The sequence below is a fragment of the Vigna unguiculata genome, chromosome 3 (genome assembly GCF_037176805.1).
Source record: "Vigna unguiculata cultivar grain cowpea cultivar isolate G323 ecotype 2 chromosome 3, ASM3717680v1, whole genome shotgun sequence".
In the NCBI taxonomy this organism is placed as follows: Eukaryota; Viridiplantae; Streptophyta; class Magnoliopsida; order Fabales; family Fabaceae; genus Vigna; species Vigna unguiculata.
In genome coordinates, this window is record NC_140794.1 from 25689473 (window position 1) to 25714189 (window position 24717).

The 24717-nt window shown below is 32.6% G+C and overlaps 2 protein-coding genes and 1 non-coding gene across 5 annotated transcripts; 1 reads left to right on the forward strand and 2 right to left on the reverse strand.

The window, feature by feature from the left end:
* Positions 1 to 273: 273 nt before the first annotated feature.
* Positions 274 to 346, reverse strand: TRNAR-UCU (transfer RNA arginine (anticodon UCU)). The gene has a single exon. It is a non-coding gene; the product is annotated as a tRNA-Arg (tRNA).
* A 12101-nt stretch (positions 347 to 12447) lies between these two features.
* Positions 12448 to 15702, forward strand: LOC114175875 (Putative endonuclease or glycosyl hydrolase). Of its 2 annotated transcripts, XM_028060716.2 has the most exons (3): positions 12448 to 12735; positions 12995 to 13051; positions 13751 to 15702. In XM_028060716.2, the coding sequence occupies exon 3, from the start codon at positions 13776 to 13778 to the stop codon at positions 15372 to 15374; it is 1599 nt and encodes a 532-aa protein (XP_027916517.1). In that variant the 5' UTR covers positions 12448 to 12735; positions 12995 to 13051; positions 13751 to 13775; the 3' UTR covers positions 15375 to 15702. The 2 variants fall into 2 exon arrangements, with proteins under 2 accessions (XP_027916517.1, XP_027916518.1); XM_028060717.2 differs by lacking the exon at positions 12995 to 13051.
* A 385-nt stretch (positions 15703 to 16087) lies between these two features.
* On the reverse strand, positions 16088 to 22347 carry LOC114175874 (Protein kinase superfamily protein). Of its 2 annotated transcripts, XM_028060713.2 has the most exons (9): positions 21911 to 22338; positions 19147 to 19695; positions 18401 to 18691; positions 18041 to 18302; positions 17910 to 17962; positions 17498 to 17565; positions 17288 to 17377; positions 17031 to 17115; positions 16088 to 16884 (listed from the first exon to the last, which is right to left on the reverse strand). In XM_028060713.2, the coding sequence occupies exons 1-9, from the start codon at positions 21981 to 21983 to the stop codon at positions 16340 to 16342; spliced, it is 2016 nt and encodes a 671-aa protein (XP_027916514.1). In that variant the 5' UTR covers positions 21984 to 22338; the 3' UTR covers positions 16088 to 16339. The 2 variants fall into 2 exon arrangements, with proteins under 2 accessions (XP_027916514.1, XP_085527153.1); XM_085671027.1 differs by having other exon boundaries at positions 17910 to 18302; positions 21911 to 22347.
* Between the last annotated feature and the right edge of the window lie 2370 nt (positions 22348 to 24717).

Sequence of the window (24717 nt, forward strand, 5' to 3'; positions counted from 1 at the left end):
TAAAATTACATACAAAATCCTCTAGAACATGTATAAAAAACTATTAAAAACTAACTCAAGAAAAGTGATACAAATGAAATTACTCAAAATAAAAATATGATTAGTTAATATTACAATGAAAATATGATTAGTTAATATTAGAGCACTCTACGAGAAGACTCTTATGATGCATTCCAATTTTCAAACAAATCAACTAAGTTGGTAAAAGTATTATAAAAAATTTAGAAAAACTAATTTTTTAGAACAAAAATTAAGAAAAAAAACTCAATTATACACGCCCGGTGGGACTCGAACCCACAATCGCTTGATTAGAAGTCAAGCACCTTATCCATTAGGTCACAGGCGCATATATTATTCGTTAAAAGTCTTCAAGAAATCAACATAGTAAATATAATTCATGTTTTAATTATTAACTTTTTCAAATGATAAAATGCTATGAAAATCCATATATATATATATATATATATATATATATATATATATATATATATTCCTTAGAGGCAAAATGATATTTTTTTTAGTACATGGTGGATTGTCTTCTTGGATAAAACTATCATTAATATTATTTAGAGTTTACTAAAAGAATAAAATTGTAAATATTTAGTGTCATTATCTTTTTATGAAATTAAATATAAATTACTTATGATGTAATTAAGTTTTACTTTAATAAGTAAGTATCATTGTTTTAAAATTAAAATTGTTCAACTGATTCAAAAAGTCAAAAATCAAGTTTTTTTAAGATTTATTTCAATTAAGTGGTTATTTGTTTATGTAATATTTAGAAAGATGATAGAATTTGATCAATTCAAGAAGTGTTGGAGAACTTACAATACATGAAAGAAAACATAACAATAATGAAGTAAAAAGAATAACTCATGGTTTGATTTGATAAATCAAAACACAAAGAAAGACAAGAATAAGGTGCAAAAGAAAAAAAAAATGCACTCCATCTTGAAGTTGATTCTCATTAGTGTCACGAGGATTCACCACTTGAAAAAAAAAATTTCAAGATAAGAACGAAAGTAAAAAAAGAATTCACTAAAGACTCTCTCAAATACATCTTACAAAAGTGATTTTACACATTCTTCACAGGTGGCTTACAAGAGGGGTTTGACTCTCCTTTTATAGATTTATGCCTTGGTCAAGAAGTGGAATAGTCATATTGGATGTGTCTAAAACAAAGAGAATCATAAGTGTAGTCATAATATTACATAACCTAATACTAAATCGATTAATGATATATTTAACACTTAGTTAACTCCTAATTTAACAATGCACATAGGTGACTCTCTAAACTTAGGATAAGGCATATGGTAATTTTAATATCTAAGGAGAAACTCACGATTACTCTTCCAAGAAGAACATGTGACTCATGAGATAAGAAATAGTCATTTGAAGAAGTTATAATCATCATTGCACTTTGAAAGTGACATATGTTGGTTAGAAATTCTTCATATGCCTTTTCCATATCTTAAGTTAGTCAACCATGTGTCCCTTTTTGTCTCTTGGATCGTAGAATATTCTAAGAGAATCCAGAAATATTTTATTATCTAAGAATTTTTCAAAATTAAGTGCTTCTTTATTTTTTTTATAATTCTTTTAGTCTAATTCTTGTGAATATCCTTTGATTTTTTTTATTTTTTCTTCTTTATTTTTTGTTGTCATGTTTCTTGTATTTATTCTTATTCTCCATCGTTGAAAAGTTTTTCTTTATCCTTATTTACTTATTTACTTGAGTTTTGTATTTTAAATAAAAAATCACTAGTCAAACTAAATTAGTATTTATATTTATATATAATTATTGTCAAATGATAAACAAAATAAAGAAGTATTGAAAACAAATTGATTGATTTTTTTAGAAGTGATGTCAATATAGAAACTTATCGACAATTAGATCAAATTAATAAAGAAGGAAGTCATGGTTGGCAATTAAAAGGAAAACTAAGTTAAAAAGGTATAATATTTAAGCACGGAAGTGTAGCACTTTGAGCTTGATGGAAATTTAAACACTACAACTAAAATGACTTTAGACAACACTAAACGAAATCACGAGTATAAAAATGCGGTCTAAACATAGTAAAGACAACATTTATTTAGACGTGGCTTAAAGACTATCTTAAGCAACATTTATATAAATGTTGTTTGTAAAAAGTGTGGGCTAATCCATAAAAACGTAGTCTAAAATATACAAAAAATTAAAGTTTTTAGATTAGAAATATTCATCCCTCCTTTTTTGACTGAAAATGCAAAACTTAGTTTCAGAAACGCAAAAAATTGAATTTCTTCCCTCCCTTTGATTTTAGATTGAAAACGCCAAGAGCTCAAAATGTTGAAAATGTGAAGTTTTGAAACCCACGTACATCAAAATAATTTCTTTTTATGTGGATTTTAAGCAACAATTTTAAAATTATTGTCATATTGAAAACCGTGGCCTATTACCTACAGTTACGCTCACCTAGACTACGCCTACAAATTGTTGTCTAAACTTTAGCCTACGACTTTTGTGGTTTAACTCACAATTTTGTATTGTTGTCTGAAGCGATTTTTGTAGTAGTGAAAGTTGAAAACGGAGTTATTGCATGAAATAACAGAGTTGGAGTTGTTATTCAAAAAGAATCAAAGATAGAGTCATTCTTGAAAAGATAGAACGAAGGTTGAATTATCAAAGTACATGTTACAGAGAGCGATGGAGTTATACTAAAATAAATTGTTTCATGGACATGTATTTATGCATAACAAACAAGTGAGTTGTTGACAACTATAATGTAAATTCAACTTTTGAATATGTTAATTACAAATAATTGTTGAAACACATGTTTATAAATATGGGATTTGTGTATTATTTTAACACTGAAAAAAATTTACACAGATGGTTGGTAATACTCCAATAATAAATGAGAAATTCTATTAAATTTGTATTCATGTATTTCCATATTCATGTACCAATTATTCAAACTTATAAATCCTTTCATACATTTTTAAAAGTATTTCTTGGTTATTTTTCAAAGTGGGGTTAGCTCTAGAACCGATAAGTCTGAATAGACCTAAAATACTATGTTGAAGATTTTCACAAATTTTCATATTAGACACTAAAAGGGGTCGTCTAATGGTTTTACAAAATGGTTCACAATAAATTTTCTAATTTTTTTACAAATGGCCAAGAGATGCAATGTGTGTGAGAGACAATGAACACTTTAGTTTTTATACTAACTCATCCCTAATCTAGGGTATGTTCAATTCTTCAATTCAAGTTGCATAGGGTTCCACTAAACAAATAAGTGTTTTTAAGTATTCTTGTTGTTGTTGTTAATTTTGCGTTACATGAGTCCACAACGTTTAGTAATGTGTACACAATACCTCTTTAGTATGAGTAAACAAAGTCTCTTTAGGCGTACAATAATAAAATGTTTTTACAAGATTTCACACTTTATACAGTGGATATAGAGTGGATATGAAATAATCACAAACATAAAGGATATATAAATTAAACACTCTCTTTTACAACTCATTTAGAAGACGCTATTTCTCAAACACTAGAAGCTTTAAAAATTGAAAGAATAAAGTTTTATGTATGTATAAGTGTTATGTTTCATCAAGTCTCCATTTGTATTAAAAACTTCTACTTATACGGATCACAACAAGATTCATTATGACTCGGTGCTCGTACATTGTCTTTAACTCCAAAGCTTTTTGCATATTTATGTTTGACTTTAGGTTGACATTTTACTGTAATATTCTTTTTGTTGAGTGACACATTTTATCCAAGAAGTTATGTTGATTGTACTAAAGTAGGTTCTACATAATCAAGATTTATTACAAATTGAGATTAACAATACATATATGTTACAAGAGGTTCAAAAATAGTAGACACATTTTCTTATAAGTATTTATTGTAAATGATCATATTAGGATTAATAATTTTGTATTATATTAAATTTTATTAAAGTTTTAAATTCTTGATGTAATAGATCATTAAGAATTTATTTGAAAATGCTTGAGAATTGTGTTTATTATGCAAGGTATTTATTATGCAAGTAGTGATTAATACGTAGACCCTTTTTTTTATAATGACTAAAAGTACATTTGTCATAGAAAGTAATACATTCTATGAAGGTTGATATTTTAATCATCGGGTAAAAAGCATATAAACGACATTATTTTTATTTTATTTTTCTGTGAGAGGTCTTTAGAATCGATATAGAAAGTGAACTTTTTATAACGGTAGAACAATTATTATATAAATATTGAATTTTCCTTGTTTCTATATCTATATTAGTTATAAAACCAACATAAAATATCATTTTAAAACATCATAAAAAATGTTTGCTATTAGTGTGTGTAATCTAGTATCACATTCAATATTTGTTATTTCAAAACTTCTCTTAAAGATATATGTGAGGATTACATCGTCTCGATTTCAACATTGTTGAGGTCTTAGAACTTCCTCCTCCACTTACAAAGTCCAAAACAAATAAAGGAGCCTTGAGGTAATATAACTCCACCTTGGAAAAAGAAGAAGAAAAAGTGGAAGAAATGAAACTTGTTATTGAAGCTAGTATCATAGAAGTTAATGTTAAAAGGTAAGCCAAATATCGACAAGTGAAGATTTGGACCTTATCCTTAAGTTTAAAGATATTTTTTTCCTCTACATTGCACTTCAATATGTCCTCAAGAACCAATTTCATTGTTTATACAATTATCCTAGAAGAAGGTCTAAAAAGTATATCCAAATAAAGTATGCCATCTTTTATATCCTCTCAACATGAAAAAGCTCAAAAGTTGAGGAACAAGACTTTTAGTTCATTATGCCTCAACCTGTTTGACTTACCACAATATATGTTTCGTACAACTATAACTATTTTTTATGGTCAGAACTTCAAGAAAAATCCAACTGAGATAGACTAAAAATGCCCATGCCTAGAATATTAAAATGTAGTTTATTCAATTAACCCAAGCTGTTTCTTCTAGATAGGGATGACAAATAAACCTGTTCTCGTATGTATTGTTTGAAACTATCCTCGTTTTGACGAAAAATCTCCTCATTGACTGAGTATAGGTATGTGAAATATCTGACTTTTTCAATTGGGTATGGGGATGCAGATACGGATGTACATATTCGCCCTGTTCCCATACTCGTTCATGTCATGTCTCCGTCCCCGTTTAAATTATTAAAATATTCATAGTCTATTAAGTAACATGTAACCTTATATATATATATATATATATATATATATATATATATATATATATATATATGTATATATATATATACACACACACACACTACACACTTTTTACTTTTTATACATATATATATATATATATATATATATATATGTGTGTGTGTGTGTATGTGTGTGTGTGTGTGTATATATATATATATGTATATATATATATATATATATACACACACACACTACACACTTTTTACTTTTTATTTCTTCTAATTGTTTTGCTTATCATGAAGTTTATTCACATCTCTAAGATATTTTTCGTCTTATAACAACCTTTATATATTCAAATGATGTATGTCAATTAAATATTTTTTAGTGTCTCACATTTGAATTTCTCTACTCTTTTTTAATATTTTTATCTCTTATATAAAAAAATTATCTTATTTATTCTATTATTATTAATTTTTGTTTCATCTGAAGAACTATTTTGTTTCATTAAAACAATTTATTATCTCTCAACCATTGACTATGTTGATATTTGAAAAGTTTTCCTAAATATATAAGGTATTTTTCTTATCATACACTTAATTATACATTTATTTTTCTTTGTGCGATTTCATTAAATGGTCTCTCGAATTGCTTATAGGACACACATTTGATCATTTTATTAATATTTTTATTTTTTTATTTATTTTTATCATGTAAATAGTTATTTTTATATTCTAACTCATTATTATACTGTAATTTTATTACTATAATTGTATAAATAAATTTTATTTACTATAAATAATAATTTAATATAATTGTCATGAATCTTTTTTATCACCATCCAATATATATTGAAGTTCAAAAGGTGAAAGATCTATGTTAAAATATTATTATTATTAGTTTAATTTTATTCTTTGTGTGATTTTGATCAAGTGTTCTATTATAACTTTTATTTGTGTGAAAAAAATGATATTTCATTAGAATTTAAAAAATTGAAGTAAACATACATTTAAAATATTTTAATTTGAATATTTGTTTAAAAATATTTTTAAATTTTATCAACTAGGTTTCATTATCATTTGAAAATTTAATAAATGTTTTGGTTCTCATGAAATTTTATTTGGTATTCTAATTTAAAATGTATGCAATTATAATTTCTTTTTAAATATTTGATATTAAAAAAACAAATCTCCTTTTAATATTGAATATTTGATAATATTATATTTTCTTTATCGTAATTTTGTATTATTTTATAAAATTTAATCAATTGATAATGAAACATTAAGAAAAAGGGTACGAATATGAGTATATACATGTTACCCGGTAAAAATGGGGATGAGAAAAAAATTTGATACTCGCTAAATTTGGGATTAGGGATGAATTTTTTTTTTCTGGGGATGGGAATAGAATAGGGATGTCAACGGGGCGGGTAAGGTACAGGTAATAGCTCCCCCATACCCTACTCACTAGATAAATATTCGTCTCGTACCCATATCCGTGCGGGTATCTATTATGCGGGTACCCGCATATTTTTTTAATATCCACGAGTACCCGCGTGTATTCACAAAAGAAAAATTTAATATTAATTAAAAAATTTTAAAGTCAAATTAAAATACAATGCATAATCTTTATAAATTTCAAACAAAGTGAAAATAACTCATTTAAAATAGTATTGAATGACAATTTACAAATAAATGAAGATTTTTTAAAATCAATTGATAAAAAAATAACACATTCAAAATCAATGTGTTAATGTTTAATAATTTTTTTTTAATTTGAATTAGAGTATAACGGGTACAGGTATCCATGGATACAGATATTATGATACTCGTACCTGTCCCGTTAACATGCGGGTATAAATATCCGTACTCGTTAGCCGCGAATATCCATTTTCGATATCTATTTTCTATCTGTTGCGGGTTTTATCTGTGGATATCTGCAGGTATAAATTCTTTTTGACATCCTAGTATAGAATAATGAAACTCATCTTTATTGTGCTACCCCATTGTCATCCCTACTTCTAGATCTAGACGTATATCACAATATATTATTTCATATCTTGCATATTTCCATATTTACAATTCGAAGATAAAAAAAAGAAGTGCAACCTTCTATACTTGGACATCAATCCACAAGCAACATATTATCAAACACATCTCCATGAAAAGATTCAAACAAAAATATTATCAAGTACGAGTAAATTTTATCTCTGAAAATTATAAGTAATAATAATATTTATAGAAGTTTATATAAAGATGAAGACATTAGAAGATTAAGAATGACCTCACTATTTTTTCTTCATACATAACTCTTTGTTTTAGACTTTTTGTGTAATTAAATCTTTAATGGGAATGTGTTAAATCTCTATATTCTTCACTATATGAAGTTTTCTATATGTGAAGAATCAATTGTCATATTCTCTTTTGAGAGTAATTTATTTTTCAATCATGTTTAATGTTACAATAAAGGGATTAAATCAAGAGAGGAGGTGAATTGAACTATCACATATTTTCCAAAATTTTAGAACGAAATCTTATTAGTCCCCAATTAATTTTAGGATTTAGTTGTTGACAAAAAAATTTCAGAACAGAAAAAAAAAAAAAAACTTCACAAGAACAACTTTGATTTGCATAACAACAATAAAAAAGAGAAGAAGAGAAGGCAGAAGAATTTCACCAAGATTTTTATATTGATTCACTTTATTTCAAAGCTATATATCCAGGTGCCTAGCCACACCAACCAAGCTCACACTATGAAAATGTATTTACAAACAGATGGCTTATACAAATAATACAAGAAACCAAATATTGAGCCCTACAAGATTGACTTTGTACACCAATAACACCCTATTACTGCATTGTGACTGGAAAACCTATCTAGAAACAACAAAACCACAAATAGACAAAAGAGTAGAAGGAACAAGTTCACCTGAAAACAAATGAAACGTGGAATTTTCATAAAACTCGGTGAATCTCTATGTTTCTCTCTTAAACCAAGAGAATGATCTTCAAATCACGCAATGAAAGCTCCAAGAAACACATGTTTATGCTCAATAGTAACTCTCTCAAAAGTATAAAGATTTTAAAAAAAATTGTGTATAAAGGTTTCAGAACAAGGGAGATATAAATTCTACAATGTCAAATTTAATGGATTAAAACTACATTTTAATTTATCAATTTCACTTACTCCCAAAATTTATGGATTAAATAAGGTAAGCTCAAAATCATCTAAAATCATGGGAAAGATTAATCTATTAAAAACTTGTTTTAATAGATTAAAACTGATCTCACATAACTACTAGTGACTTTAATTATTCTTTATCAATTAAAATGAATATTTAATTAATTAAAATATTCTCTGTAATTATTCAAGATTTCGATAAGAATATTTTAGGTATAATTATTGATTTGGTCTCCTAATTTTTTGATTTAGTTCAACTTGGTTTTCATATTTTTGGTTGGTTCAATTTAGTATCCCAATTAATTAGAAGTGTTCAATTTGGTCATCTCCATTAAGTTGAAGTTAACACCCTGTCCATATAGGACACATATACAGACACGTGTCAAGCCGTGAAATTTTTTAATTTTTTAATTTTTTTAATTTTTTTTTTTAATTTTTTTTTCTATAATCTACCACATGTCAGGTTACTGTTGTGTCACATGGTAGTTTACAATCCTGACACGTGACAATGATAAAACTTGTTTTCAATTTGTAAGGCCCACTTCTTTTATCTGCCCTTTTATCTTAAAGGCTGCCCCACACTTTTGGGCCTTAGGGCTGACCCAAAGGGAAAACAGACCCTAAGTCTGCCCTAACCCTCCATTCCTCTCACTTTGCAGAAACAGATCCCCTACCCCCTTTGAGCAGCCGCAATCATCTCTGCTAGGGTTCAGTCTTTGGCCTCCGTCACGCTTGTTCGAGCCAGTTCTGTCTCGCGTAAGTTGTCTCCCATCCCATGCCTCTCTTGTTTAGCACTGTTGCTTCGAGTCGCAACTGGGGTCGTTCTAGGTAGCTTCGTTTCATAATGTTCATTTTGTTTCCAGCTTGCTAAACTACTCTAGGAGCTGCTGTATTTCTCTGTTCGTACCCAAGGAACCAGCTGTTAGCCCTTTTCCAGGTAAGGGGAGTTAGGGTTTCGAGTTTTATGTTATGTTTGGCCTGTGTTTGAGTATGCTTAGTGTTGCATGGATTGTACACTGTTTTGAATGTATGGAATACCTTGTGTGGTTGTTTGAATGCAAAAACTTGACTACTGCAGGTGAGAACATGGGCGAGAACTGATAATCTCGCCCAGGCGAGTCATGCTCGTCTAAGCGAGACTGGCAGAGGCTCACCCAGGCCATCTGCGCGAACTGTCGCCCAGGCGGGTGGTCTGTGTTTTGAGCGAGAGATTGCCTCGCTCAGGCGAGGAGAGCTCGCCTAAGTGAGTTAGTGCGAATGGCCCTGTTCGAAATTGTCGCGTTCTCGCCTAGGCGAAGGGAGCTCGCCTGAGCAAGAGTCCCTCTCGCCTAAGCGAGACCTCGCGGCCTGAGCGAGAATTGGGCGAGATGAGGCGTGGGTGTTGTTTCCATCTTTGTTTTTGGGTATTTAATACATGTTTGGTTGGGTTGCTATGTCAAACTGTGAAATGAGTGGAGATGCATGAATAAGGGGGTGTGTGAGTTGTGAATGATGAATCTGGATAAATCTTGACATGTGATTTCAATGAGATGGTTGGTATCAAAATGACATGGTATTGGTATGAGGTGAAAAACTATATTCATGGTTAGGGATGGATGAGTTGAAATGGGATTCAACACGGAATGTGAATGAGGAATTGGTTAAAAAAGGTTGGCATGAAAGTTCCTATGCATGATATATGTGTCTATTAGTTGGATGAATGTATATGTTTAGTATGTGTCAGTACATAAATCCCTGGAGTCTCTAGGTGAGACTTCGAGGTCGTACTTCAGTGGTCGGGACGTAATTCCATGGCCCCTGTTAGTGGGTGCCTATGATGGTGCCCCATCTGTATAACTAGGTAAGGATTCAAGGTAAGGTTGCATCTTGACAGTCTAAGGAGTTAGTTAGTCTCACCTAGAGCGGACTGACTCCTATGGTAAGAGTAGTAGGAGGCCTGAAATTCATTAAGGGCTAACCTTGTGGTGAGGGAAATTGATTCATTGTAACACTTGTAACACATAGCTCGGGGGTGAGCAACTCAGGGGTGAGCAGAGGTATCCACCACAAGTGCAAGCATTCGCTGAATCTGACCAGGTTATACGTATCCGGATGAGTCGAGTCGTGTCTTAGTGTATTGCCTGAGGAGTCATAACATGCTTGATTGAGATGTGTATATGAGATTGTGAAAATATATCTGATTGTATGGATGAAGTCTTTTGTGCTTTAGCTTACCCTACTTTTATTGTTGTGTGTTCTGCTGTGTGGTACTCCCTCTTGCGATGATCATCAACTTGTTGATGTGAGCAGATGCGAGGAACACCCACGGGCAATAAGGAGGTGATGGTTCCGCTGCATGATCTGCATGGGCTGGACTTTAATTTCTTTATTGGGCTTTTCTTTAGGGCTAAGGCCCATGTACTTGTTTGTCCTTGGATCTACATACTTTCTTTGTAAACATTTTATCCAGTTTTCTTTTGGGCATCGTGGTGTGCTTTGGATTGTAAGGAGTTGAGTTTTAAACTCCAGAACTGCGCTATTATGTTATCTTTTTGTGACGCTTCCTTTAATTTCGTATATTAAATTAAATGGGGTGTTACACAATTTAGTCTTCTATTTTAAATTTTTTTTTCAATTTAGTACTCTATTTTCTCTATTTTTTAAAACGATTCAATTTTGTCTTTTTCAATTTAAGACTAAATTAGTAAATAAACTCAATTACAACTTATATATACATGTTATAATAATTTGTTTTAATATATACATCAAATCACTTCATCTAAATACTTAAATTATTTTATTTTTTACATTTTTACCATTATAATTTTTTACATTTGAAATTTTTTACACTTGTAAAAAATTAAATAATTTGAATATTTAAATATAGTGATTTGATGTATAAATTCAAAACAATTATTTTAATATATATATATATATATATATATATATAAGTCATAATTAAATTTATTTACTATAAGGGACAAAATTAAATCGTTTTAAAGAATTGAAATACTAAATTGAACCAAATAATTTAATAGAGGACTAAATTGAAAACAAGTTTTATCATTACCACGTGTCATGACTATAAACTGTCACGTGACACGATAGTAACCTGACACGTGGTAGATTATAAACTTTTAGAAAAAAAATTAAAAATTAAAAAAAGTTAAAAAAAAATAAAAAGTTCGGCAGCTTGACACGTGTTATGTGCATACACGATGTTAACTCCAACTCAACCAAGATGACCAAATTGAATCATTTTAAATATTTGAGATACTAAATTAATTGAACTAATAAAAATTATAGAGGCCAAATTGAACTATATAAAAAAAGTAGAGGACCAAATTAATAATTATATCAACATTTTAACATATTAGAAACATATTTTAATGAGTTAAAAGTTTCTTATGACGAAGATAAGTTTTAAAACAAATTAAAATTCCTTTCTAATAGTAATTATAAGATCAAACTGATAAAAAGATGAACTTCTATCCAATCCAAATCAACATAACACATTCCCTAAACATCTAACCCTTCAAATATCAAGGAGAGTTGATCGAATCTTGCTTAACTCTAAGAAAAATTGGATTCGTTTCAAAGAACTCTTTCACAAGATAATGTGATAAGTGCAACTTAAGCTCGTGAACCAACTACAGCAACACACCTAGAGACTTGTAACTATCAAATACAACTACAACCTTTGCAAACTCATTAAAAATGAGAAATGTCTTCCTTCTTTTTATTCCCTTCTTTGATCTTTCTTGTAATAACATCTCTTGTATCTCCTTTCACTTCTTGATTATCCACTCCAAAATGGCTCCCCATTTCCAAGATCCATTCTCTCCCTCGTTGTTCCCCTTCTTTCTGTTTTCCTCCGCAACTGAATTGGATGTTAGCTTCAACTTAGTTTATAATAAATATTAATGAACTAGGAAAATCAAATTAAAAACAATTTAATTTTTTAATATTTCAAATTCTTCAATGTTTCAGTCTATCTAAACGCAATCTTATGGTTTTAAAATATAATTTAGTATTTACATCAAGAATGAAATTAGATTTTAATAGAAACATATTATAATTAAAGAAAAACATGTTTAGTGGTTTGTAATGCCCTAAGAAAGCAAAAATATTCATCTTCACTTTCACACTTTCTGCTGCCACTGAAGTAAATATCTAAGAATAAAAAAACCCACTCACCCACCCAAACCAAAACCCTCTCCTACTCTTCTTTCAATTACTTCATCTACTACTCTATCTCGTTCTTCAATAATCACGCGCTAATCGTCTCCAGGATTCATCCTTTGTTTGTTACCTAATCAGGATCAGGACTCCGGATTCATGTTCGTGCGACATCCGATTTGATTTCCCATTAACAACGTCTAGATTATTCTGCAATTACTGTCAATAATTATTGGTATCTCTCTTATTTGCTATTTTTTTTGTTGACCTTTGTTATTTTTTCGATGAAATAAAAAATATGTGTACCATAGACAGGGATTTCGTGTTTGAGTTCCTGTTTTTATCCTACCAAAGCTCAAATTCTGTTCCGATTTTGTTCTGATTAGAAGAAATTTCCCTCTCTAATAAACAATTTGGAAGGGTTATTCGTGCTACCCGTTCAAGAATTTGTTTTTCTCTGATAGATTTCTGTGCTTTGAATTTTGTTTTTGCAGACCTAGGTTTGAGGAAACAAATTTCTCTTTGGGCTGTTGAGGGCTTTTTTTATAGGGGTAAGTGTTAGAAATTGCATAAAGTTTGTTTATTTTCATTTGGCTGTTTGTGTTAATGTCAATGGAATTGGAAGGGAGTCTTGGTTCAATACATTCTGTGCTGGGGTAAGAGTTGAGTTTATGATTATTGACTGTGGGGTTTTGTTGATTTCGTTTTCAATCGTTCAGTGGAGATAAACTTTTATGATACTGTGGCGGTGAACTAGGCTTTGTTTTGTAATTGTGATTCCTGGATGCGTATAAAATTGGGCGATGGATTGAAATCATTTTGTAATTTTTATTTTCGAAAATGTTTCAGAACCTTTAATTTGGTTTAGTTTGATATCCTTCACCCTTGCTTTGCACTGTGGAATCTCTGAATTGGATACCTTGCGATTTGACTCTCTTTGACAACCAGGCAGTGATGTTTCTTGCTCTAGCAGTTTAATCACTGTTTAGTAACCAGCGTTGATACTTTGTAGTTCCAAGAATTGATTCTCTTAAGTCCTATCCTGTTTCTGATTGAAGGGAAATAATCTGTTTCTATCCGAGTTCTGTAGTCTTGTTCTCTTAGCAGCTGTTGCGTCCAGTGCCCCTACTTTTGGGTTATATGGCTAGAGCATCCAAGCCTATATATGCATTACCTTCTCACTGTGTTGCACCAAGATGTTTCAGGGATTTGTTTTGTTGAATGATGTCTTCACTCCATTATGTGTGCAGGAACATCTGAATTCCTAGTGCATTGATGGCTACCCCTAATAAATCAACACCAATAACATCTTCTGACACTTTTGAACAGAAGGGGAAGACTATGACTGAGTCAAATGCAGCCATTCTTCAGTGTCCTTTAAAACAGCAACTTCATAGCTCCTTAGATGGCCCAGTAGCAATCCTTTGGGATATTGAGAATTGTCCTGTTCCAAGTGATGTACGGCCTGAAGATGTAGCAGGTAATATAAGAATGGCTTTACGGGTGCACCCAGTAATTAAAGGAGCTGTTATGCTGTTTTCTGCTTATGGGGATTTCAATTCTTTCCCTAGGCGACTTAGAGAGGGCTGTCAGAGAACTGGCGTTAAACTTATTGATGTTCCAAATGGGAGAAAAGATGCTGCTGATAAAGCTATCTTGGTCGATATGTTCTTATTTGCTCTTGACAACCCTCCACCATCCTCTATTATGCTTATATCTGGAGATGTTGATTTTGCACCAGCACTTCACATCCTTGGTCAGCGAGGATATACTGTTATTCTTGTCATCCCTGCTGGGGTGGGTGTTTCATCTGCCCTATGCAATGCTGGTAAATTTGTCTGGGACTGGCCTAGTGTGGCACGGGGGGAAGGCTTTGTGCCTCCCTCAAAGGCTTTAGTGCCACCCCGAGGAGGTCCAATTGAGCTTGCTGGATATTTGATGGGGTGCCATATCAATGACAATTCTGAAGGATTAAATGAAGAAGAAGCAATAGTTTATAGAGGTATGTCACAGAACTATTACAACTCAAGGGAATTTTCATTGGTGTCACAATCACTGTCTGAATACAACTGTGGCACATCGAACATGACTTGCTTGCCGACCACTATGAGATCACACAGCCTTCCATCTGTATTTAATGATGTTCAAGGAGGGTCTATGATGCCTTCTGGTGATCATAATGAATGCCAGTTGTGGGTACAACCTGGTGATTTAAATGGTCTCAAGGGGCAGCTGGTAAGGTTGCTTGAACATTTTGGAGGATGCCTGCCCCTGGCCCGAGTCCCAGCAGAGTACCAGAAAATCTATGGGAGACCTCTTTATGTTGCTGAATATGGGGCAATAAAGTTGGTCAATCTTTTCAAGAAGATGGGTGATGCCTTGGCTGTGGAAGGGAAAGGGACTCGGAAATTTGTGTATCTCAGAAACTGGAAGGCAGGCCCAAGTGCTCCCCCTCTCTCTCTGGCAAAGAAAGATAAGAAAGGAAAGGGAACCCAGGAAGAGAATGTGAATGTTGTCAATGGTGGATGCTCTTCAGATGAGTTCTCAGATGAAGAAAGAGTAGTCATAGAAGAACATGATGAAAGAAGTTGCATAGGCAAGGCCAATCAGGAGAGTGCAGCCAAAAGTGAAGTGGATGACTGTGTTATTGACCACTTCAAGTATGAGCTGCAAGAGATTCTAGTAAGCTATTCTTGTCGAATATTCCTTGGTTGTTTTGAGGCTATATACCAGCAGCGATACAAGAAACAGCTGGAATATCAGAGATTTGGTGTGAATAAGTTGGAGGATTTGTTTGAGAAAGTGAGTGATGTGGTGGTATTGCATGAGGAACCAGTAAGCAAGAAGAAGTTCCTGGCTGCTGTGGGTGGTTAGAAAAGTTGGCAACGAATTGCTATTCACTTTAACCGTTCTGATGTTTTAATCTTATGCTCGGAAATTAGTTTTCTCGTTAGCAACCTCAGCCTTTTCAGGTTATTTATTCCTTAGAAGACTTGTAAAAATGATATGCTGGACGTATGTGTTTTTTTTTATAGTCACTGTCCTGCATGTATCTGAAACTTCCCCCTCGAATGTGTTTGTTTTCAGTCTCTGAAACCGATTGGCTCCTCCTAGGAATCGGGAGACGTGTACAAGTAATAGCTTTTGTACTTGTATCTTGTATCGTATTTCAATATACAATTCTTCCATTCATGTTGACTTATTTTGATACTGATTACTGGTTGAACATTATACCTTTTAATGCTCGCTGTACCTTGAAGTTTCAGTTGGAATCATTACTGAATATAGTAATAAAACTTGTGTACTCGTACTTTTAATATCAATGTTTACATTCTACAAATGTCAGAAAAGTTTACCATTACAAAAATTGTGGCATTGGTGACCTGTCAGCAGTAATCAAGAAAGATACATGGATTTATTGTTTGGAACTGCTTTGAGAGGCCCATTTGAAGAAAAGAGTTCCGTCATAGCCATTGCAGCTAGTTCTTGTTTCTACATTTGTTTTAATGTCGGAAGTCAAAAATTACGTTCTCATATTGTTTCCAAACACATTCATGTATTCTAAGTTTACAGCTTCTCAATCAATATATCCCTTACAAAGAGGAAATTTGCATAGATGACCATGATGAAATCGAAATCTGTCGCTCTAAAAGCCTCGGGTACAGGCACTTAGGTTTGAAAGGTTCTCTTATAAAAAGAAAACAATGAAGTACTATATTTCTCATTTCTCCCAAGATTTTCATATAGACTTTCTCCTACTTCCTAACAATCCACAAATTTGAAGTCAGAGTAAATGAGAAATTCAAAACTCAACTCAACTTGAAGAATCTAATGATGTTTCACACAGAGAACATATTTGGCGGAGACTGTGGAGAGCCAGTCTCAAGTAAAAAACTTCTACTGCAATATGACCGGGATGTACTTGAAGATGAAGCAAGATATCTTCCCTCTCCGCTGTTAAACAATGCTTCATTTCTGAGCATTTTCCCCTTGCTTCTTCTGCCTCTATGCTGACTTCCCTGACATTCTTCATCTTCAACAGCTTGTAGAAACTCACTGTGCATTGGTTCTGATGTCTCATACAGAAGCCTAAGTACCTGTTTTATTGAAGGCCTTGCTCTTCCCTCTCTATGGGTACACCATGCTACTATAGAGATTACTGTTTGGAGCTGATCCAAGTCAAAAGACTCCCTCACATTGGGATCTACTAGCTCCAATAATCTCGTATCTGATTCCATGTATGGTTGGGCCCATTCAACTAGATTCTTATTATCTTGAATGGCTCGTCTTCCTGTTACAATTTCAAGTAGTAACACCCCAAAACTGTATATGTCACTTTTCTCGGTGAGCTCTTGAGTAACAACATATTCAGGGTCCATATAACCTGGAATTGAATTTGACATCCAAAATTAAGTATTGACAATGATGAAGGTTTATAGCTGTAGGTCCCTGGATATAGAACCCTCCTTTAAATCACGTAAGAAGCCAAAATCAGCCAAGTGAAATAGAGTGAAGAAAAGAATTTGTTACCCGGAGTTCCCCGAATTTCAGTGTTTACAGGTTCAAAGCATACTGAGCCATCTTTTGAAGCTTGTGCAAGGCCAAAATCAGCTATCTGTGAGAGGATGTAATACAGGAATAAAGGATTTAGTTAAAAATTGACAGCATCTTGACCTATCCATGTATAAACATCATAAATTCTTTGCAAGTTTCAAACTCGGGCTGCAAAAAAAGGCAGTGAATATTAACAGGTGAAATGATGGTATGCACTGCGAAAATCATCCAACCTTGGCAACAAAGTTCTCATCCAGTAAAGTGTTGCTAGATTTAATATCTCTGTGACACAGAGGAGGATCGCAATAGAAATGGAGGTACTCCTGCACATGAAAGAGTGAGAGGTTAAAAAGTAAAATCCATAGATAAAGAGAATAAAGGATGAAAAACATTCAGCCACTCGATTTTGATAAGCTGGAAAGTAAACCAATGGCAGTTATTACCAGGGCATTGGCAACATCAATGGCAATTTGGATTCTTGTTCGCCAACTTAAAGGTGTTTTACCAGGGGCTGTACAGATGAACAAAAATATCTTACGTGAGATTAAGGGGTTAACAGGGAAAAGAAGCAATGATAATTATCTGTTTCCCCGCTATTTAAATGCTATAATTTTGTTGCACATGTTTATTTGTCATGTTTAATATGGCTGAAGGTGCTGAGTTAGAAAAAAGATGCAGGAAAGAAAGCACATAAGATCCACATAATAGATACAAGCACAAGGGATGAAGATAGAAGTGCCATTTGTAGTTTGACCAAATATTACCGAAAATATCTTATTATCCAAAACAGTAAGCGTGAATGCTTTTATTTTGTTTTTTTAAGGAACAACAATCTATAGAAATCGAGAGGCATACAATGAAGATGATCTTTCAAGCTTCCATTTCCCATGTACTCATACAATAGAAACCTGCCATAGACATGCAGAAGGGTTTGATTCATTGGTATATATGACAAAGAATATAATAAGCAACGGAGAAACAGATACCTCTCACGTTTTTGAATGCAAAAGCCTCTCAAGGCAACAAGATGCCGATGGTGCAGCCGGGCAAGAAGCTCAATTTCTCTGCAAAACTCATCCTCTCCCTGCTCAGAGATTCTATTCATCCGTTTAACTGCTGCGACCAGGCCATCAGAAAAATCAGCTTTATACACAGTTCCAAATCCCCCTTGACCAATGACAGTGCTAAAATCCTCTGTAGCCCTTTTTATCTCCTTGTAGCTGAATTTTCGGAACATAGATGAAGAACCTGCTCACCACAACACAACCAGGAAGCAAAATAAGAAAAATATGGTGTGCTAGTTTCAATAGTATATCACTAACAAGGATGATCAACCAAAACCTTACCTTCCTGAAATTTCCATGTTGTACAAGGAGGTAAGGTTTTCGAACAGGGTTTACCAAAATTATCAGACTTGTCTAGCTCTCTGCTTTTCTGGCGAATTAGAACTATCAAGACTATGAGTGTGATAACAGCAACAGCTGTAACTGCAATAGCAATACCTGGAACTAACGTCAAACGATATGAATGGTGCTTTCCCTTTAAAGGTGCACTTAACAATGGTTGACTCGGGCCATCAGAAACAGGTGGGCTTGGAGAAGCCTTAGGAGCAGGCAAGGATGGTGTTGACTCTAGAACTGGCATCACAGTTGCAAAAAACATGATCAGCTATAGAATTTTAGTTTATTGGTAACAATACACAGACTTCATTGCATTCCTGAAATGAATATTTATTAGTGTAAAAAGAAAACAGTACACAGGCTTCATTTGGCACACATTAACTGTTATAACTACTAACAGTTAATGCGTAGTTTAGTTATACTGTTTTCTATTCTTGACATGTCATACCAATGGAAAGGATTTGTGCAACAATTGCTTATTTAGTTAGAAGCAATTACAAAAAGGGACTATAACATTCTGAAGTAGAGATCTCATCCATTTTATTGGCTTTGCATCATAATAAATCTCAAGCCATAATCATATAATGTATGCAGTAGCATTAACACATGAAGGAACTCATTCACACAGTGACCTGAAGAGGGAGGAGATCAAACTGATTATCATTAACTTTCTTACTTTATAAAATTCTTACCAGGAAGCCTGAGAAGTCCTTGAACCCCAAAGAAACAAATTGCAATGTCAATAGTAGATATCTCATCAACTTGGCTCGCTAATGCAGCAAAAGTGGCATCACGACATGTACTTAGTGTTATATTATCTTCAATTCCGATATGATGCAGATAACCAATGCCCGCATTTAAACACTTCTTACATTTACTTTCCTCTCCCAGTGGTGCTTTGCAATTTTTTGTGACCTCCGTAAATCTGGGGGATTGCAGCATTTGGACAACACTAGTTCTCCCCTTGCATTCATAATTAACAGGAATTTTTGTTCCGAAACCACAGAAAGCTGTTGCATTTTGGGCAACTCCATAAAGTTGCAAGGTTTGAAATATGGTTTGGAGGCAGATATCAGTCGCATTTTGAGAGACCCCTAGGTTGCCTGTTGAATTAGCAAAACGAGAAACGGCAATTGCAACATTAGTATTGATGTACCGGCAGCATTTTCCTCTGTCACCCTGGTTAGAGCATAGAGAGGATGCAAGTGTGAAGTTTGAACCAGTAAAATTCAAAGGGCAATCTGCAAAAGGAGCAGCAATATTAGACCATTAAATCACATTTAATCCTTCAACTGAATTGCCAACAATTTACTACAGTACAGTTAAAAGATTGACCAGTCATGTTAGCTGAAATTATCAATATAAGGACAGCAGTTTTGCTATGGTTCAAGAATCAAAAGGGAATAATTTACTAAAAAATACCACTTCCAAATATTACCATTGCATCTCTACCATGATTTCCAATAAAGTCTTTCTATTTATCAATACCTTAATCATTTCCCTCAAGGCAACCGTTAGAGAAACTGTAAAAACATATTCAGTTTCTGTGAAAGTTTTCAGAATGCATGACATAAAACTACACCGCAAAACAGGTCCAATCTTAGTTTCATTTCATGACATTTTTGCAGAATTAGTTTTGAATACATAGTTCTTTGATTACTACTGTTTAGTGTTTATATTATGTGCACCATGAAAGTTTTTGGCTCCCTGACCATGTCATGACTCCCCTTGAATAAATCTTGAAATGTCAAAATATTACGGAAGAGCATCTATCTCAATAAAATGATTTTACTGCTTAGGTTTGCAGTGAAAGCTCTGGGCCTGATGTTCATAGGAAATAGGCATACATTATATTTGAGTAAAGATATACTTTGACCTATAACGGAATAAAAATGAACTTATTACGATTTTATGGATTTGTTTTTACTCGAGAGCATTCTTATAGTAAGGTTACAGCGAGTTCTTCAATTCACTTATTCTATTTCAGGGGAACAAATTAAGATTGTAAGTGATGTATCAAGGTTCCTAAATCTTACGCCATCAAGTGGAAGCCCAGACATGATTTATATCCCTAACATGCAAGCAAATGACTTTTGGACTCAAAGCACAAGCCAAATAAATACTGTTCTGAAATTATAATTTAAATGAACAGATTATAGCCCCTTCCAAGAGAGATGCTAAAATTATACCATCCTCCATTCTTATTTTAAAAGTACACTTTCCTCCCCTCAGATTAATATGTGCTACACTTCAGTCCATCTTTATTTAAAGAAACCTCTTAAGGTCAAATGTTTCTCTTTAATGACTTTCAACATTGTTGGAAACTGATTTTGAATCTTGTACTGTGAACTTTGAGAGTGTAGAAGATTAAATGAGGACTTTTAAGGAAGCTTCAAGTTAATAGTATGAATTCACAAACCATCATTTCATTTACTGAAGTCCAAAAATTCACAATAATCTCAAAATTAGTGATCTTAAAAATTGAAATACAAAGAAAATCATTCTTAGGAGGCCATATCACAGTTAATCATCATCACACACACTCATTATACTAAAAGGGGGTAAAGTGCAACACTTATTGATCTCTGAATAGAGATAAGTGTAACTTTTTAACTGAGAAGTTGCAGGATAGGGGTGTATTTTACATTAATTGAAGTAAAATAATAGGGGCAGCAATGATGAAATTCCTGATTATTGGATCAAGGACCAACTTTCTTAAAATTACTATTCGGTAAAGCCTTGTAACTATTCTGTGTAACCCATAGCATGTTTTCAATTTCATCATAGTTCAGAACAGTTCCAGTTTATATAGTTTATATACCAGTAAAAAGTACAACACAATATCGGATTTGCAGGATAGCCTTATCTATTTCTAGTATAGGTTAAATGTGGCCAAATGCTTCTGCTTTCTGCTCTTTTAGAAGGTAAAAACTTAGGGTTCTCTACGGGCAAACCTAGGGCAATTGTGAATTTGTGATAAAAGCTTTTGCATATTAATTTCTGCAACCATTCCAGAGGTAAAAGCTTTTGTTGTACCTCCTAAATGTGATTTTGGTGTAGAAAGAGGGAAGGGAAACAAGGTGAGAGAAATGTTAGTAAGACATTGACAATGTGCATAACTGTCCAGATTCATTAACACCTGTCAATCCTTTCTCATCACATTCAAGTTTCCCAATAGGTCAAGAATGCAATGCAACGGGGAAAACAATCATAACTACGACCAACGTATAAATGCGCCAAGAACATCACCCACAAGTTCCAAGTGTTTCACATTAGCATTATTAAATACCCGTTATCATTCATTCCAACCTCGACACCATTCCTTACCCGTGATGGGTAAAAGACATGTTCCAGAAATGAATGCAGCAGTTTGTGTACCCAGTATCGTAATAAGGAAAAAGGGTGGAAGATATTGAAGCAAAGCTAAAAAAGGAAAGAACTTTTGAAGGAACTAACCAGCCATTATGACAGGAAGCTGCATTCCAAGAAAAGCCAACATTCCCAACAAAGGGAGAAGCCCGTAGAACATGGTGGAGAAGAAAGATGAGGACTTGAAGGTACAACAAGAGTGTGTTTATGCGTATTGTGTGTCTTAACCACCCATTTTGGGAACACCATTCACCGTTCTGGCTGCTACAATAGGTTTTATTAGACTTTTCAGAAAGACCGGTGGGTATGTGGGCGTGTGAATGTGTGCGTGAGAGAGAGATGAAGAGAGAGAGAGGGTTTTGTACTTTTGTTTGTTTGGCTCTGAATAAATGCGCACTGAAGAGGAAGAACAACAATTTTAGTTGATGCTTTCGTGGGGTATACCTTTATTTGTTTCAGATTCCACAGTACACCAGAGACTCCCCTTTCATTTTTTTCTCATTCTTCATCAAATTCAAACCTCTCAAAGCTAATGCCTAATGCAAAAAAGACAGTGCACAAACCAAAAAGAAATTCAATCTTGTTGAGTAGTACTGATAAATATCAGTTTTTTAAATTAAATTTGAAATCTTTACTGTGTTTAATGGAGCATATAATAATAAAACAATTAAAAAATTGATTGCAAACTTGATACCTGAATGAAAACGTTACCTCTGTTGAAACAGTGATAAGGAGTTGAGACAAATGTGAAGGAGGAAGACTTGAGTGATGGTGGTGTTGCATTTATGAGGCTAAATTTGATTACTATTTTCATTTTCTTTTTCTTTGAGTTTAGTTTAATTTAGTGTGTGAACTTTGGAGCTTGCTTCTTTATCTGCCGCCAATGCCAAAGCTTCATTCAAACACCTTTACTCTTTTACTAATAATGACTAACTAACTATTTGTTTATAAGTAAAAGAAATAAAACCTTAAATATTTTTTCCAGGCAAAATTTTATTTTCATTTTCAAATTTTTAATATTTTTTTTCACCGTTGAATAACATCTATTATATAATATAGTGATCTGTCCAACAAATACAATGATAAGCTTCAGTAAAATTGATGTGTAGTTTTTTAATTTCTTATAAATTTTTATATTTTAGTTTTGTTTCTTAATAAATAATTTTTAATTTTAGATTTTATTAAAATAGTATTTTTTATTTTGATTCTATTTTGGTTTCTTTGGTTACTTGTTTAAATGATAATTTAGTCATTAAGTAATTAGGTCAATAATCTAAAGTTGTATTATTTTATTTAACGAAAAATAAAATAATATCGATGTAATAGGAATAATTTTGTTTTCTTTTAATTAAGGTTTTGTAAAAAAAAATCAACATCCTTGATTTCATCATTAAATAAAAAGGAGCGAAACAAATAGAATTATCTATTATTCGTATTATTATAGTTTTAGCTTGATTTAAAAATGTTAATTAGATTAAGTTCACCATTTCATTAGTTTATCATTTTAGTTTGATACCACACAACAAAATCTGAAAATATCACATTAACAAAGCATTTGTTACTACAACCAAATTAATACCCTCTTTTGAAAGAGAAAGGGCAAATGATAAATTTAATTTAATAGAAATACTTTAAAATATTTATTACTTTTTTGTTTCTTAATATTTTGTTTATTAATCAAAATGTGAATTTATAATAAAATTGTTTGGAGCGTCGGCAGTGAGATTCTTTTCTTATGGAACGTAAAAGCTTAAGAATTCTTTACTTGGTTTGTTATTGATATTTGGTTTTGTTTAGAAGAAGGAGAAGGTAGTTGTAGTTAAATGAAAGGCCTGATAAGTCTCCATCAGCATCTGAATGAAGCAAGAAAATTGTCATGGATTTAGTTGCATGAGCATGTGAGCATGTGTGGGACCTATAACTTCTCTTACTTCCTACATACATGTGCCTATATTATGTGGTTCTTGTCTTTCCTTTGGTGTCACACAATGCCCTACAATGCCATCCTCCGATGCCTCCATATGGTGTTAAAATCAAGCATATGTTGGACATTTTTTTTATAGGAGAGAGATTGTGGAGATCCATCCCTAATATTAGCATACCAATATAAAAACCAACACACCACATTTCTTTAAAATCAAATAATAATTTATCATATATCTTTTTCATGGATCTTTAGTATTAGTGAGTTATGTCATTCTTTACTAACACAAAGTATTGATTTTATATAATTGTTGAGTTTTTTTTTTTATAGAAATATGTGAAGTGTTATAAGGAGTGAATTTTAAATCTGACTCAATCTTATAAAGCTGATTTTTAGGATGAGATTTACATCCACTTATATACTTTAAATTGATATTATTTTTGCTCGATGTGAAACTTTTAACACCTCCTTCAAGTCGAGGCATGTACATTTCAAGCATGAGAGACTAGACATTAAAGGATGATTTGATAGTGTAACAATATATCCACAAACAACAAACTTCGTTAGGATAGACTCTAACCCGTGATTTTGATACCATGTTAAAAGGTAGACTTTAAGTCTAACTCAACCTTAAAAAAATCAACTTGTAAGGTGATATTTGCATCCATTTATATACTATAATTTTGTCTTATCTTTAGTTGATAATGGACTTCTAACATGAAGTGATTAAATCATTAATAAATTCATATAAGAAATTATTATGGGGAAACCATAGTGAGTGGCATAAGTATTGCAAAAGAAACAGTCACTCTTAGAGGAAGATCACCCTCAGATCTTGCATTAGGAAAACAAAATCCATGTTCGGTAGCACTTCTAAATAGAGCCATAGATCTTTGCCCAATTGTTATTGCACTGAATGTTCTAGATTTTCACCCTCCTCTGCATATCTTGGCAGCTCTGCAAGACTTGG

What these genes read in the sequence shown, in the direction of transcription:
- LOC114175875 (XM_028060716.2), top strand. Translation starts at nt 13,776, where the DNA reads ATGGCTACCCCTAATAAATCAACACCAATAACATCTTCTGACACTTTT.
- LOC114175874 (XM_085671027.1), bottom strand. Translation starts at nt 21,983, where the DNA reads ATGTTCTACGGGCTTCTCCCTTTGTTGGGAATGTTGGCTTTTCTTGGA. An exon ending in AGGACTTCTCAGGCTTCCTG is followed by an intron (nt 18,692 to 19,146) that starts GTAAGAATTTTA and finishes CTGTGATGCCAG; the next exon opens with TTCTAGAGTCAACACCATCC. An exon ending in CTTGAAAGATCATCTTCATT is followed by an intron (nt 17,566 to 17,909) that starts GTATGCCTCTCG and finishes TCATCTGTACAG; the next exon opens with CCCCTGGTAAAACACCTTTA.